This window comes from Enoplosus armatus, chromosome 20, assembly GCF_043641665.1.
Source record: "Enoplosus armatus isolate fEnoArm2 chromosome 20, fEnoArm2.hap1, whole genome shotgun sequence".
In the NCBI taxonomy this organism is placed as follows: Eukaryota; Metazoa; Chordata; class Actinopteri; order Centrarchiformes; family Enoplosidae; genus Enoplosus; species Enoplosus armatus.
Window position 1 is genome coordinate 16797663 of NC_092199.1, and position 16464 is coordinate 16814126.

Consider the following 16464-nt stretch of genomic DNA (forward strand, 5'->3'; position numbering starts at 1 on the left):
GACCAGAATAAATGAGTGGAGAAATGCAGACGCTGCCGCACAGGGAGCAAGGTGTGTGTGTGTGTGTGTGTGTGGGGGGGGGGGGGGGGTCACCAAATGACCTTACTAAGACACTTCATGTTTTCTTCCTTCACTTTGTTATTCATTCAGCTACTTCCAATAGCAATCAAATGGTATGCTGTTGCATTAAAGACATCATCGTTTTACTTGTATTGTGTGTATTTGTTCAATGTGTTAACCCCCCCCACCCCACCCCACCAACATTTCAAAGTCACACAACAAAAAAGGGTGCAAAAATATTTATTGCTAATAAACCTGTAGTCAGTTGGTGTATATTTGCTTTATATTTACAATAATAGAGTACAGAGGAATGGGAATGTGAAAGAAAAATCCCAACCATTTAAATAAATACAAAGGGACTGCCACTGAACAAGACTACAAACATAACCGACTCATACAGCTCCTATACAGCTGGACCAATGATTGCAGTGAGAAAACAAACAAAACAAAAAAAAACTATATAAATTTTCATATATATATATTTAAATTATAAATCAGTGAATCCCATCCATATGCATTCAGCGGTCGCCTTTCCACGGGTATCTCGGATCGATCCAAGGATTGCAGAGAACATCTATGATGTTAATTGGGAGGCGAGGCGATGAAGCGTGCTCGTTTTCCAATGCAGGCGAGCGCTTCTGCTCCACAGGGCAACACCTCCGCCCGTGCTGGAACGATAACGGAGCGGTGGATGTATTAACGCGCACACCGGACTCGCTCCTACGCTTTTGTTTTTATGCAAGGGTTAGCTCACTCATCAATACGCGGTTGTGTTTATAGCCACTGAACATCACATTTGTGCCTTTGGCTAGCAACGGTCTAGAGAGTTAAAACAGTAGCTTACACAGTCATAGTTTTAGTGTATGCATGACAGACGCTCAATTAAAAACAGTATTTACAGTAAGACATGGCAGCAAAAAAAAACACACAAAAAAAAATGTCACAGTTAACTGAAGTGCATGGAATGCAAAATCTAGACATGAAATTCAAACTTCATACCATGGTTTGTTTTTTTGTTTAATAATATATGATCTGTGTTTTGTGACCAGTGTGTAGTGTTACTAAATAAGTAATTACAGGAGCTAAAATATAGTGGGCTTCTAAACATGCAGCAAGGTAGGTAGACACGATGCATCGCTGTCAGAACTCCTTAGTGTCTTTATTTTCAAACAGGTGGAGTCTCTGCTCAGCAGTCAGCCCTTCCTTTAGACTCTGGGGGGGAGAGAAAGCAGATGTTAGTAGTGACTATGACAAACAGAGGCCTTTCTGGACAGATGTGGCCCAGTGATTGAATCTCTAAAAAGAGCCCACGCACGCACACACACACCCACACCACATTACAGCTGACTGCGAAACCCTTCTACACTCTGTGCGCTATGGAGTCCCGAAACCGACAAAAGGCAGTAAAAAGGTTAATATTAAATCATTAAAACTGTGTGTTAAAAGAAATAGAGATGGCCTTTTGGTTTTCCTTTTATCTCCAAATCTGTTGATGAACGGCTTATTTTACTTTTCACTTCCCATATTCCTCACCACATTTCCAGTTTTCCAGCAGTACTGGTCAAAGGTAGGAGTGGAAGTGTGTGTGTGTGTGTGTGTGTGTGTGTGTGTGTGTGTGTGTGTGTGTGTGTCTGGGGCAAGCAAGAATACTAGCTTGATTACCTGAAAACACTAGTAGCTAGCACACACTGGTCTTTCAGCTAACGATCCAGCCGCGGCCAACAACTTTAATCATAAAACTACACCAGTGCAGGTTCTGTTAATCATCCACATATGTATATATTATACATATACGTGTTACATCATATAATACTTATATATCATCAAATATAAACCCATGATAGTAGCTAAATAATTCTAGCCGCCAAGCTAACACTAACATAGCTAGCTAGCTAGCACTAATTAGAAGTTCACAGACACTATAGCCTACTTCTGTCTTCATAATGTCATTATCTATTAGCTGTGATACTTAACTGAAGTGAATACATAAATGATAACGGACTCATCTTTGGACATGTGTGCTGTTTAGTGTTTCCTTTCTCATAACGTCAAACTGACCTAAAGCCAGATAGCTTTGTCAGTGTTAGCTCGCGGGCTCAAAAGCTTTAGCTACTGTTAGCAGAGTTTATACAGTGATGCTACAAGAGTACAAAGTATATGAACGATTAATGCGTGCACAGTAGTTTTATGACAAAAACTAGCCGTAGCTGGGTGCTAGCTAAAAAGGCCTCTATGTGTTGGCTACCAGTGGTTTTAAGTGAGTTGCATTGCAAAAAAGGAAAATTGGACATATGGTAAGGAAAAATTACTAAATGATTCAACGTGTGTTAAGACAAAAAGAAGACGCTAGCTAAAGAAAGAAGGGTGAAAGAAATGAATGGAGATTAAGGGAAAAATACAAAGCCTTCTATAGCCTTCGATTTTAATTATTTAACTAAGAGCAATATTTATTAATGTGTTCAGTTATATATTTGACTCGACTGATGTCTGTAAGCAACTCCTTAACAATGGCCGCTAATGTGAAAGGACACACGGATTAGTAATTATTAAAAACACCCCAGTGATATGTCAGACACCATTCGCTCTTCACCACCATGCGTCCCTGGAATGCGATATTTGTGGATATTAATGTGAGGCAGCGACTCAGATCTTATCGAGTGCTTTAGAGGTGGAGGACAAGAGGGTGTGTTTAAACCACCCGGTGGGTGCGTCAGGTTTGGTTTACCTAAAAGGAGAAGGGGAAGGAGGCCTACGCGTCCTCAGCAGCCCCTAACTGTCCCAGGGCATGTCCCGACTCACAGACTGAGGACAGAAGGGTGGGGGGAAAAAAAACAACAACACACCAGCAAATGTGTGTTAGACTACTCTGGTGTTTGATTTTTGCATCACAATGCCAAGGCCGCAGTTTCTGATGGAGTCACAAAATGGATAAATAAAATGCAGCCTGGCGCGAACACTGCCAATAATGATGCAACAGTGGGCATGCGATGCTGCATGCAACTTTGCAGGCGACCAGTAGATGGCAGCAAGTCACTTGAAACAGACTCTCAGTGACTGACTGCTCTGTCGGGTTCTAAATCTGTTGCTGCTTAAGCAATGCGACACAATGGGTCACAATGGGTGATACAGTTCCATGGAAAAACCCTGAAATGAACACACCAGGGATGACGGATTGATTTTACTCAAATTAAATCGGCCGCTTCAGCAGGAAACCCACCTTTGACCTCATGGTGCGCTCCGAGCGTTTGGCTGCAGCGGCTGCCATCTTGAGGATGTCGGGGTTGCTTTTGGACTTCATGATATCTAGGAGGGAAGAGGCGTAAGGGATTAAATAAACTCCAGCTGAGGGCCTCTGTTGCTTTCTCTTAAGAGAGTTTGTTGAATCCGACTTGGAACTGACTCGTACGAGCAAGCATCACAGAAAAACCGGAAGAGTAAGTTTTGGGTTGGATCACAAAAATTGTACCCATCGCTATCATACCATATCCTCCTCGCTCCACCTCCTCCAGCGACGGCTCCCCGAGTGCCTCGTGGGCCAGCTGCAGCTGGTCTCTGAGCCGGCCCAGATCCCGCTCCGCTTTGGCCTTGACGATGCTCAGCTCTGTGTATATGTCCTTGTACTTATCCGTCGCATATTTCTTGTCCTGGAAACACATTGTTTGGACAGTTCGGATAGAAAGTTATTCATGTCGTCTCTAAGCTAGGAATTCAAGGACATTCCCGGTTAAAAGGGGCTCCCCCCCCCCCCTTTTTTTTTTTTTTTTTTTTTTAAAGTGTTCACTCATCAGGAACAAAAACCTACTCTTTGGGCAGCTTGGAGTTCATCTTTCAGGGAGTTGATCTCCTGCTTCAGGTACTGGACCTCTGACTCCTTCACCCTCAGCATCACCTAGGAAAATAAGATTGAAATGGCAAAAGAAGCCTTTGTAAGACCCTGCCTTAGGAGCACCAGCTGCTATTTAAAAGCTAGTACAGACTTGAGCTTGAACCTTACTTCTAACTCGTAGAGCTCCTTCCCCTGTATTGTGGTGTTTGTGTCTCCTACTCCGTCCTCAGATGTCATGGAGCGCATCTTGGTGATCTCTGCTGCCAGGCGGTTGTTCAGCTCCTAAAAACAACCAAACAGGATCAGCTTTATTGGTGTACACACACATGGTTTTTCGTTGCTCTCTATGCACTTGCACAGAAATAAGACATACAGCTGAAAACAAGGACGACGCAGTCAGACATGGCAGTCAGCAGGGATGCTTTCATGTACGCCGCTTCTCCCAGCAGTCCAAACAGTGTCCCGGAGGAAATAATTGCACAGAGGCGTGTTGCGTGTTCTAGAGTGTGTGTGTGTGTGTGTGTGTGTGTGTGTGTGTGTGTGTGTGTGTGTGTGTGTGTCCGCACCTGGTTGTGTGCGTTGAGCTCCTGGTTCTCCCTCTGACACTGCCTTAGGGCCTGCCTCTCGGCCTCCAGCGCCTGGGCCAGGTGGGCGTTTTCCAGGCACTTCTGGGAATACTGCTCTGACAGCACCTCGATCTCCCGCTGGAACGAACACAGCTCCTCCCTGAAACACAACACAACGTCCACCGCACTGAGGAGAAGATCTGATGCCGCCAAGTCTGGGATCAGGAGCGTAAAAAAGGGATGCAGATACAGCTGGATGCTCGTGTAATTCTGTGTACAGCAGCGTCTCATTTTAGCTACTCCACCGTGGTTAAAGGTTGACAAGCTGTGTGCCAGGATCTGACACGCAGCTTTGGGATCAGTGAATGAGCCGCTACACCGTCCCAAAAAAAAAAAAAAACCTCTCAGCTTAATGAAATGCAGTTTGATTTACTGTCAACACCTGTACTTCCACACGTCACCAGGTTCAGTGTTACAGCATGCTGAGGACAGGCAGGTGAGCCTGAACGCAGCGTACCTCACACACACACACACACACACACACACACACACACACACACACACACACACACACACACACACACACACACACACACACACACACACACACACACACACACACACACGTCCCAGCAAGTCATGAGCGTCAGCTGCAGAACCTGATCCCTCGGCACTTTACCAGTCCTCAGATCAGATGAAACTGGCTTTAATCAGGCACAGCCAGAAGAGTCTTAAAGCACATAAAAGAACAGCAAGAAAAGGTATGAACCTATAGATGCTGGATTATTGATGCCAATATCGATATTAGCTATCAGTAAAGTGGCCTGCTGGACAGATAATCATGGCATCAAAGCGTCTGAGAGACACTGAGTCAGTGAAGTATTATTTTGGTTTTACGCCATACATGTAAAAATGATGGATGACAGGTGAGGCTGATGGGTTAAAAGAATCTGTCACAGTGCCACCACAATTTATCTATTGAGTCACGTCAGCACAGTTTAAGATTATGTTGTCATGTGGGCGCCATGTCAACATCCCAGTCATAATTGCAACTGGGAAAACTACGTCTGGGGAAAAAGAAGCGATACAGTACAGTATATCCAACACGGCGCTTTCAGGCACTGCAAACCAAACAAGCAGTGCTGTTCGCGTCGTTTTAAATCGCCAGACAGATTCAAATGTATGATAATCGGTCAACGTCGGCCCGGTTGTAAAGGCCGTACTGCAGCCGCCCTATGAAAAACTTACTCGTGCTGCCTGCGAATCTCCTCTATGTCTGCGTTTTCTGTGTTGCTGTTGGCCTTGCGAGCCTTGTCCAACTCCTTCTCCAACTCTGTCCGGTGGGCGTTTTTCATCGCTTCAATTGCTAAAGTATTAGACAAAAAAAAAACTTTAATAAGTACAAAATTATGGCAGGAAGTGCCTGCGATCACGAGAGACTTTATTCTGTCAGGTCAAAGGTTATCTGATCCTGGATGTTATTTACCAGCGATGGTGGCTGCCGTCTCCTCTGCCAGCAGTCGCTCTTTCTCCTCGTGCAGGTTCTCCAGCTCTCTCTGGTGCTTCCTCTGCAGCTCGTCGATCACCTTCTGATGGGACTCCTCCATGGCCGCGAAGCCCCTCTCACAGGTGGCCTGTGAGACGGGAAAAAAGGTGCCACATCTGAGTTTGTGGGTCATCCGCACATTTGGCCGAAGGGTGCTCCTGACCATATAAGTCGAGCAGGAACAAACCCCCGGGCCCCCTACAATGTAATTCAGTGCAGATCATCATCGGCATTTATTTCCAGCAAATAACTTGCAAGCTACAGCCTGTTAACCGTGAGCAAGTCGAGCCTGTGTGAGTACAAAAAAAGGGTTAAGAGGAGTGACGGGGTACACGATACACTGAAGGAATGCAAAGACAACAGGAGAGGAGGGTGTAAGAAAGTATATGCTGCCCTTTGCTATCCACTGATGATAAAGTCCTTGTTCTAAACTGAGCTCATGTTGTTGAACAGTGGCTGTAGTCTGCAGCTCATGTGCAAATCCTAATCAGCCTATGGGCCAAATCTTTGATGGAATGCGGGGTTAAGCTGATAGCCTAATACAACCATGAATAGCTGGGTGTCTGCGACACTGTAAATGTATCTCCAGCACGGGGCATTTATTTGGAGGTCAGCTTGCCAAACTAGCACCTTTGGGTGGCATGGAGAAAGGGAGAGAGGAGAAAATCCTCAACACTCTTTTCGAAAGAGCTGTCATAAACTACAGTGCAAGTTTCCACAAGAGAGGATTTCAATGGCCTTTTCACTAGCCCGACTGAAAAACCATGTCCTGCTTCCGTCCTCTATTCACTGCCACTAATCTGAGAACTCAGTCGACGGCTGCGCCGTGACCTGCGTCCCCTCTCTCTGCCTCGGTCTCGCTCCAGCCAAACAGGGGGAAATGGAGGTCCAGCGTGTTTTAATAGGGATAACACCCCCCCCCCTCCCCCAGAGGGCTCAGACACAGGAACCTACTGTGAGAGGCTGAAACGTCTCCCCCACAGAGCAAATGTAAACTTCCTGCTCGGACGTCAGACCAGCTTTATTCAGAAGCATGCCAGGCTATGCATCTTGTGTGTAAATATATCATAGGTCACGGCGGGGGCATGGGCTCACTACGTAGACACAGCAGAGTATTTAGTTAGCTAAGACGTAAGCCAACTATCTGAGCATCCAACACACCGTCTAACACTCCACCACAAGTACTCTCCAAAGGAAAGTCAAACACTGGATTGAATTCTTGGATACCTCCCAACCTGGACTTCACTATTATTCCATTACAATCTCATAAGCATTCAACTGCCAAGTTTAAATTAAAATGAGTTCAATTAACCACATCACAAAATTATAAATAAGCCCTTTTATAAGTATAAGGCTGGCGATGTTCTGTATTTTTCTTATTCTTAACAAATCCTATCAAAAGTCCAAAACCAGCAACCAATTAATCCTAAGAAATGCCAAGTGTGCAGTGTTGCTTTTGGTCTTTTCATGGGATTTGTTCACACTAAGAAAAATGTAGAATACCACCAGCCTTACCCTTTAAATGCACAAATTAAGCTAATAATACACAATTACAAATAATACAATTTCTACACTAAAAGTCTAATTTGACCACACATTAAAGGGTTGTTCCACTCGAATCACAAGGACACATTTCCCCCACATATCTCTTGTGGTGTCTCGCCATCCAGATGCAATTTTAGTTTGATTTGCAAAGGTTTTGAGATCCACTCCCCCCAGTAAAACTGAGCTGAATGGAATTTCATCCATTGTACACAAAGCATTAAAATATTTCATTTAAAAAAAAAACTTCAACAGCAATCATGTTCTACCAAAGGTGAATAGTGCTGTAAACTGTCCATAGCCAGGTCTGTGGATCGCCGTAAATCCAGATGTTGTTATTGGAAAAAGACATTTCCATAAAGTCTTTATTAAATCTATTTTTGAGGTGCTTTGAGCACCACAAACAAAATTCCTTTCACTTCCATTCTTTAAGGGAAACCTTCACAAATAAAACCAAAGATATCTGCTTGGCCAAATACGATTAGGGCTAAGTGTGAAAACATGTATTTTAGTTGGCTGAACTGGCTTTTAATCGTAGCAAGAAATACAAAACTACACTTGAACGTTTATCCTTGACCTTGTGACTAGACTAGAGTTTTTAAACTACATTTCACTGCCTCCACCAGCAAATGAAGTTGTTGGCCTACATACGATCCCTTCTTATCCCTTGATCAAAGCTCCATACTTGGGTCACATCGTCACAGCCGAGCCAACAACTCCACTTGCTGCCGACGACCGCAGGATGCAGCGGAGAGCACCAGAAAAAGTTAGCAAGTTGGGCCATCAGCTGTTATTCAGAGACAGTAGGAATTAAACTGTTAGTAGAAACAGCTAAAGGAAAAGAGATCAGACCCATACAAATAAATAGCCACAATAATTTCATATGATGATTGGCTATTTTAATCCTAAATATTCAAAAGTTCAAAAGGTGTTAAAAAGGGTCAACTCTTTGCCCTTAACAATTTAAAATGCGGCATAGCTGAGCCAAAGGGTTAGATTAATAAGCACACTGAACTACGACCAGAGGAACTCATTTCAGAGGACAAGAGGCTAATATGATGTGGTAGTGTGAAAGAATTGAATAGCGTCTGTTGAATTTATGTCACGGCTAATCTAATGTTCCAGTTACTTAGAAGTTCTGATGGTGGTGAAACTTCAACAAAATGGGTTCCTCCGTACACAACTACTGCGGCATCAACGACAACACAAACCTACAGGAGGTTAGTTTTCATGCAACACAGAAGAAAAGTGGTTCACAGGACAAAGAGCGAGAGTCGGGTGAGCGAGGTTAGGAAGGGGAGTAGGGGTCGGGGAAGGAAGGGGGATCTGGGAATGCCACAAAGGAACACAAGGCATCACAGATGGACGACGGCAAGGACAAGGAGCGCTTCCACCTTCAGGTTTTCCAGGTCTTTCTCGTATTTCAGCCGCAGGGTCGCAATGTCGCCCTGCTCTTCACGTCGTCTCATCTCTTGGGTCATGACTGAGACCTGGGTCACCAGCTCTTGAATGCGCTCCTTCAGGGTGGACATCGGGGGCGAGACATGATGTGGCGGCCTGTCCTCGTCTGTCGGGTTCTTGTCAGGGTTTGCGGGACTCATCATGCTTCTCAGCTCTTCCATTTCCCGGTCAAACCTCTCCGTGAGGTTTGTCCTCTCTGTCTCGTGCTTCTTCTTCAGGTTCTCCATGCAGTTCGTCAGCGAGTCGATCTCTTTCACATTTTCTTCTGAACGGAGACGCAGTGTCTCACTGGCCTTAGCGATTTCCTGCCTCAACTTTTCAGCTTCCTGCTCGTAGCTGTCTTTGACCTCTCGTAGTTCCTTCCTATGCCTGGCTACCATGTCATGAAGCTCAATGTATTTATCCAATGAGTCTATGGGCTCTCCTTCGATCTGGATCAAAGTTTGTGGCCCTGTGGCGGCTTTCAAAGAAGCCTCAGATAGTTGACTCTGAAGATCTGCCAGTTTGGACTCGAGATCTCTGGTAGCTTCTCTCAATTTAGGACAATTTGGACAATCCAAGCTACCAATCTGACCTTCTGTCTGCTTTTGCTTTAGTTCTTTCTCATGTTGGACTTTCAGCCTGGTGATCACGTAAGAAACGTAGGCTTCTTTAAGGGCATCAAACAGATATTCAGAGGACTGTTTCTGTTCTCGACCAAAATCAAAGCTCGCTAGGGCCAAAGACAGAAGCTTGTCATCTTTGGCCGACTTCACACTGGATGCAAACTGCTTCAAAACATTTGACTTTGCCTCCAACGTCTCTGTCAATTCTTTAAGAATCAGAGCATTTGTTTCATTATCACGCCATCGGTACATGGCTTCAAAATCTGGCTCTGTCACTACCTCACTATCAACTTTTGCTTTTGGATAAATGCTCCTAATCAAGAGCATCAAGCGCTTCTGTGCCATCATCTGTTCTGCCACACCTCTTTCGCTGCTGCGTCTGTCTTCCTCTGGTTTTATTTCGGATGTACCCGACAGCTGGCTCCAGAACTCTCCCTCCATTAGCAAACCCATGTCTTTCTGGCTCAAACAGAGTGGCTCTTCCTTCGAAGAACTGAATAAAGTGCGTTTTAAATCACTGAGCATTTTCTCTACATTAACATCTACCTTCGCTAACATCTCTAAAACCTGATTTATCGCCCCAGACTTCCTCTCAATCTCTCCTACTACTTGCTTTATAAGTCCTTTTTCATCAACCTGCTCCTCTCCTGCCTCAACACACTTGCTAACTGTCTTTTCAACTCCGCCTGTGGTCATTTCTAACTTCTCTCGCAGCATTCTTATTTCGTTTTCTGCTTCTCTTAGCTTCTCTTCACTGACTTTCTCAGATTCCTGGTTCAGTGTGATTAGTTCACTGTTCCTGGCTTCAAGTTCCAAACAGCGCTGCTCTGTCGACTGCAGGTTTGCGTCCGTCTCAAATAACTTTGCTTGTGAGGCTTCGAGTAGCTCTTTGAGTTGCTCTTTCTCCAGGTGTAACTCTTCATCCTCATAATCTGCTCGAAAGCCCAGACCTTTCAGCGTGGCCTCTTTCAACTGTAGCTTCTTCTCAGTGTCTTTTAGGGTGCTACCAAGCTCCTCCAACGTAACCAGAGCTTCATGAAGCCTCAAGGATTTCTCATTCAGCTCCCTCTCGTAATACTCCCTGTCTATAGCGTTTGCCTGGTTTTCAGCCAGGTCGGCCTTCAGTCTTTTCAGCTCTTCCATAACCAGATGATGCTGTTTGCTGCCCTGATGACTGATTAGCTCGGCTTTCAGTCTGTCTATTTCTCTGTCAGCCTCAGTCAACTGGTTCACTATCTCCTGACATCGTTGTTTCAATGCCCCGTTTTCAATAGTTAAAAGTTCGACCCTCTGGGAGAGCATCCCGATCGTCATCTCATTAGTCTCCGAATGCTTTTCGATTTCTGAGAGGGGGCCGTAGGGGCTTATCAGGCTTTCAAAACTTTGCTTCTGAACCTTCCCCACCAAATCTTCCATGGTTAAAAGACGGGCTTCGTATTCACGGATGCTTTTTCCTGCCCTGGCTAAACTCTTTTTTAATGTTTCATTTTCCACCTCCTGCTGGTACTTCCAGGTCTCTAAGAGCCTCTGAAGTTGATGCTTCTCTGCTGTCTCTTGATTACAACTATGGGATCCCAACAATTTTGTGAGATCCCGTAGGGTCAGAGGTTTATCACTTATCAAGTCTTCTAGTTCTTGAATTGCCTCTGTGCTGTCCTGGAGCAAGAAGCTAAGTGTTTTTTGGACAGGTTCAGGAGGAGGGCCTTCCAGAATGGATTGGTTTAGGGGTTCAGAAAAGTAAGGTTCCTTGATGGGGAGGTGAGAAAGCGAGAGGCCAAGCTGTGCCTGCATATTGCGCTTTTTCAGCTCTTGCTGCTTCAGGAGCTCTTTGGTCTCCTGGTACTTCTTTGTTAAACTCTGTGCTTGAGAACTAACCAGTTCGGGCCTCTTCGTCTGGGGCGTCACATCAGCCTCCAGACCCAAAGGGTGCTCCAGCTTGGAAAAGGGGACCAGACATTTGGTTAACACACAGCAGGGGAGACACAAAGCTTGCTAATAATTTTCAGCACTAACTACCAATCATTTCCTTCTAATTTCTATTAATACTTGGCATTACAATTAGCTTTCCCACATGATAATCCCAAATTATGTATATTAACAGTGATTCAAAACAAAAACCCCTTAGGTTTTAATGGTGTAAATTCAAAGCAAAGGAAAGAGATTAAATGGCCAGGGTTAGTTAATCACAGAGCATGCACATTAAATGGTTAAAAGTTACTTCATGTGGTAAGTAATGCAATATTAGTTTCAGCTAGATGGTTTACTCAAGGATGAAGGCATACCAGGTCCTACAAACACATTTCTGAGGTTCTCTGGTCCAAGCTCATGTCTTGCACCAAAGCAAGCCTTTTCTGAGTGAAGATAGTGAATAGTATTATTCAACTAAAATCGATTTGAGTTCAAATATATTTTCAAACTTTCTCTAACTCATTGCAAGTCACTTAAGTGTTTTATCTTTCTAAAACCAAAAAGGCAACACAGAAATTGCATACACTTTATCTAAAAATCACAGCACTGCCTAACTTAAATCCAGCCATAACCAAACTGAATCGTCTAGAAAAGTTATCATTCAGCCTCAGTCTGGCAAATCCATCCGTCCATTGACACGCAAGCGCATTCATCCAATTCATCCAACGTCACACATTTATGCCATTTCATAGCTATATACAATATTTGTTAACAGAATTACAAATGGATGGTCTGTATAGCAGTTAATAGAAGATGAGAATCTGACGTCCATGCAAACAATAAGAAAACAAGCCAAGGGGTTATTCTTCATACATGTTGAGCCAAACATTTCAGCAAGTAGAGCTATTGGGCCAGTGACCATGGAGGATAATATCACTCTAAATTCATATAAAAAAAAAAATAAAAAAAAAGTTATCAACTAGATCAAGTTAGGTACCATTAAGAATCAAGTTATAATTAAATATATGTATATGAAATTGATCTCATCAAACATTAATCTAAAAAGAAATAAATGTAAGAACAAAAACAGGAAAACATTTCAGTGGAAAATTACAACTGTAAAAAAAAAAAAAAAAAAAGAAGTTATATTTTGAACTGTATGCAAGAGGTGGGGGGGGGGGGCAGGTTGTATAACTTAGGAGATGACAATAAGTGTTTCCATCCACACCAGAAATAAAAAAATAAATAAAAAAATTGAAATATTGCGAAACATATTGCTTGGTTTTCATTTAGAGTGAAATAATCCTCAGAAAGTCACATCAACAACAAGAAAACTTGAGTTCCTTCCAAATCAACGCAATACTGAAGGAACTGCGAGCATGAGTTCAGATACAGTTCAGGCCTATAAAACAGAGATAGGAGATTAACTAGTAGAAGCCAATGTAGTAATACGATCTCAATGGGTTTTTTTAAATTTATTTTTTTACATGCAATGAACTCATGCAAAGGCACATATCTGTAGCCATTTTGTTGCGTCGATGTCAGTTTGTTTGATGTTTCTTACAATAAAATACAACATGCAAAGAATGTTACAAAATGGAGGAGAAAATACTGCTCAGCTGAGAATATTTGCATGAAATCTACAACAGGTTTCCCCACCGTAGCGGAGCGACATACGGTGCGACACAGCTGCACACCGAGTACACGGAGACTGATAACTCACCGGGGAGATGTAACCTGTCCGGACGTCCTGCTCCCGCTCCAGCGCCGTTCTCAGCTGGAGCTCCAGCTCCTGCTTGTGCTTGTTTGAGTCCAGGAGCTGGTGGTGACAGCTCTCCAGCTGCGCCTTCAGGTCCTCTATCTGCCGGAGGAGAACGTTTTGAACTATTAACAATCTGGAAGCTGTGTTTTGAAAAAAAAAAAAAAAGTGAAATGGTTTATGTTTAGCCACTGGTGGATTTTAGGCTAGAGTGAATCAGGCAATGATTGACACATTTAAACACCAACTGAAAAGTTTAAGATGACAACTTCAGCCGGGAAATTTACTCAGTTGTTGTTAATTAGTTCATTCTGTGAGTTGGCAAAGCTACAAAACTGAAAGTCTTGGCTGTTTCCTGGTCAATATCCTCTGTGCATGCCGGTGTTTGTGTATTTTGCCAAGGATGTTTTTTGTGGAAAAAAGAAAACACCATTATTTACGGGCTGTGTGTTTTTGCTGTTCATGCTGCCAGTCTGTGAAGCTAATGTTAACGTTAGCTCAAGAAGCGAAAAAACACAGAGCTTTTAGCGCAGCAGTAGGGTTCCGTCAGTCGGGTTCTCATTATTACCACCAACTATGCAGCAGGAAAATGGAATGTTAAGATTATATTTGAATATTATCAAGTACGTATTGAGTATTATAATATTAGTGATAAAGTAATATAAAAAGGTATACCACACATGTAATATCTTTGATGAGCTAAACCAAACTGAAAAAAAGAACTAGCTGCAGCATTATTTAATCAGATTTTATCCATGCACAAACAAGATAAATATGGTATCATGCTTAACAGGACTGGGAGAAAGCTGCTTTTTTTTATTCTTCACACATGACTAAACATACCCCTTGCTTGTAATTCTCCAGTAGCTGCTCCAGCTCTGCCGTCTCTCTGGACTGCCCTGCGGTGGGCAGAGGCACCCTCCTCTCCTCCCGCACGGGAGTCTTCTCCACCTGTTGCCAGTGCTGTTCAATCACCTCCTCCACCCTCTGCTGCCTCTCCAAAGACGTTGGACCTGGTGAATCCGTTGGTCCGACTCCCCCTCCACTCTCATAGTCCGTCCTCCCTCCGTCGTTGCCAGATGTATCCGCAGATGAGCTGGTCACAGACTCGTACCTCTTCCGCCTCTCCTCCCTCCTCCGACTGCGCTCCAGCTCTCCCAGGTCTGCCTGGAGGCTCTCAGCCTCCTGTGCCCGCTGCTGAGCCAGCGCCTGAGCGATGGGCCTGAAGTCTGCCCAGTCGAAGGTCTTGGAGCGGCCTTCTCTTCTGCGTTCGCGCACGCGGCTCTTTGGGACACCCGCGGTGGATTCTCTCTCCGCAGACGAGGCCTCGGAGGAGGGAGAGTCCTGGGTGACGTCTGGCCTGACCAGACCCTCCAAAGGAGAGAAGGAGCCGTGATCCTCAGTGGAGCTGAAAGGCAGTGAAAAGGGCAGTTTTAGTTTCAAAGCGCTCATTGTCCATGTCCCAAAAGACGCTATCAAGAATCCTAGGGCTAAAATATTTAACATTGCGGTTGCGGAACGTGCGCCGCAATGCGGACGTGGTTGCACCGACCTTGCCACATCGGGGGCGGTGGAGGGTCTGACGTTCTTCATGACCGCCTGGATCCAGTTCCTGCGTATACCTGCCGTCATGGCCGACAGAGTGTGCACTCCCTCCTGGGTCTAAACATTTAAAAAAAGCACCGTGAAATGTGCACCGTATGTAAGGTGATGCAACAGTGCTGCAATAAATAACAATTCGTTTTCATGTCTTGTGTCGACCATCAGAGATTTTGCCACACGTTTATACTGTGGTAGCTGTCAGTTTAATATTTTTGGGTATATTATGGAACTGCTTCATGGAAATGATGGATTTACATTTGTTTGTATTAATATGCTAATGCGACTTATCTGTCAGGTATTTAACTCCTTGTACTAGCCAAAAGCAGGACTTCTTATCTGCTTATTTTATTTCATTTCAACAGTTTCTTCACAGATTTTCCAGATAATTATTATATTACTAAATATATCAATATCCCAATATAAAATGACATGTACAGATATGGGTCCAGCCCTTATTTAGAGTTGTTTATGTGTTGACAGCCATATGGTACATTTTGAGGCTGTCGTTTGTGGTTACGTAGCATTGGACTGCATACTGAAAAGGGTTTCTAATATTTTGTTTCCCTCATTCCCACGAGCGTGACACCTCACACTGAAGTGCAGAACCAAACCCAACTACAGCTAAAACATTATCATACTGTTGCCCCTCTGACACAGGACTGTTGTACTGAATCACAGTACAGTGTATAAAAGGCTTTTACTTTATTAAAAAGCTCAGGGCTATGCGGGAGGAAGTCAAACTTCCTGTGCTATATAAACGCCAGAATAAAAGAACATTTAAAGCAAAAACATTAGTCAAAAACATTTGTCCTTTATCTTACGTGTATTTGGAAACCATAGTTGCGTTGAGCCTGGTACTCAGTTACACTGCAGCACGTGGACAGGTCAATCTCACCATCCAGATCGGAGGCCTGAGGTAACACAGAGATGAGGCACAGCGCGGACATGAAATACATCCACGTACAAAAAAACATGCAGTTAGGTATTAACGAAGAGCGAATAAGCTCACCTCCTCTGCAATTGAATCTTTGTAGTATCTCAGGCTGTGATCCGTCAAAACAAACCAGTATTTCTTCCACTACAACGTGGACGTGGAGGGGGGGGAAGAGAGACAAAGTTGGTTCAAAGAGAGTTCTGTAAAGCGGCTGCTGATACAACGAAGGAGCAGTCACGAGCTGAACGTCCGCTCAGTCAATAACACCTGCTTCGCCTCTCTGCGTATCATATAAAAAGATGTATCCTAAAACCTCCGGGCTCCACCCTCGTCTTTTAAGTCCATTGAAGATGTGACATCAAAGTCGGACCACACCTCTGTGAAAGGCCATAAAATGCTGCAGACATTCGCGAGTGCTTTAGGGTGGACAGCTCAGATGCTGTTTGAACTGGCTTTTTGATGACTCCATCATTCTTTTTCATAAAGAAACCCTCAGTGTGAAAGTGCGCCGCATAAATGCCAACGTTACATCTTTAGTCACTGCACGGCGTCGGGCCCTCTGCATGATTTGAAGGTAGGCTTTTGATTGAACTCTAACAGATGGTTTTTACTCCATTTGGCACTTTTATTTTCCCTTTTTTGTTACGACTTCTTC

At 44.0% G+C, this 16464-nt stretch overlaps 1 protein-coding gene across 3 annotated transcripts in view; it reads right to left on the reverse strand.

The window, feature by feature from the left end:
* Nucleotides 1–284: 284 nt before the first annotated feature.
* Nucleotides 285–16464, reverse strand: part of mprip (myosin phosphatase Rho interacting protein) — a 35670-nt gene continuing 19490 nt past the window's right edge. Inside the window, exons 11-24 of one of the 3 annotated variants that reach the window (XM_070926718.1) lie at nucleotides 15885–15953; nucleotides 15697–15786; nucleotides 14826–14935; nucleotides 14117–14681; nucleotides 13238–13375; nucleotides 5939–6086; nucleotides 5701–5818; nucleotides 4453–4612; nucleotides 4055–4168; nucleotides 3863–3949; nucleotides 3542–3704; nucleotides 3278–3363; nucleotides 2786–2862; nucleotides 285–1272 (exon numbers count right to left, since the gene is read on the reverse strand). In XM_070926718.1, the coding sequence (XP_070782819.1) occupies nucleotides 2830–2862; nucleotides 3278–3363; nucleotides 3542–3704; nucleotides 3863–3949; nucleotides 4055–4168; nucleotides 4453–4612; nucleotides 5701–5818; nucleotides 5939–6086; nucleotides 13238–13375; nucleotides 14117–14681; nucleotides 14826–14935; nucleotides 15697–15786; nucleotides 15885–15953 (1881 nt within the window). In that variant the 3' untranslated portion in view covers nucleotides 285–1272; nucleotides 2786–2829. Of the gene's footprint in view, nucleotides 1273–2785; nucleotides 2863–3277; nucleotides 3364–3541; nucleotides 3705–3862; nucleotides 3950–4054; nucleotides 4169–4452; nucleotides 4613–5700; nucleotides 5819–5938; nucleotides 6087–8934; nucleotides 11542–13237; nucleotides 13376–14116; nucleotides 14682–14825; nucleotides 14936–15696; nucleotides 15787–15884; nucleotides 15954–16464 lie in introns of all 3 variants that reach the window. The other 2 variants (XM_070926716.1, XM_070926717.1) reach the window with 2 other exon arrangements.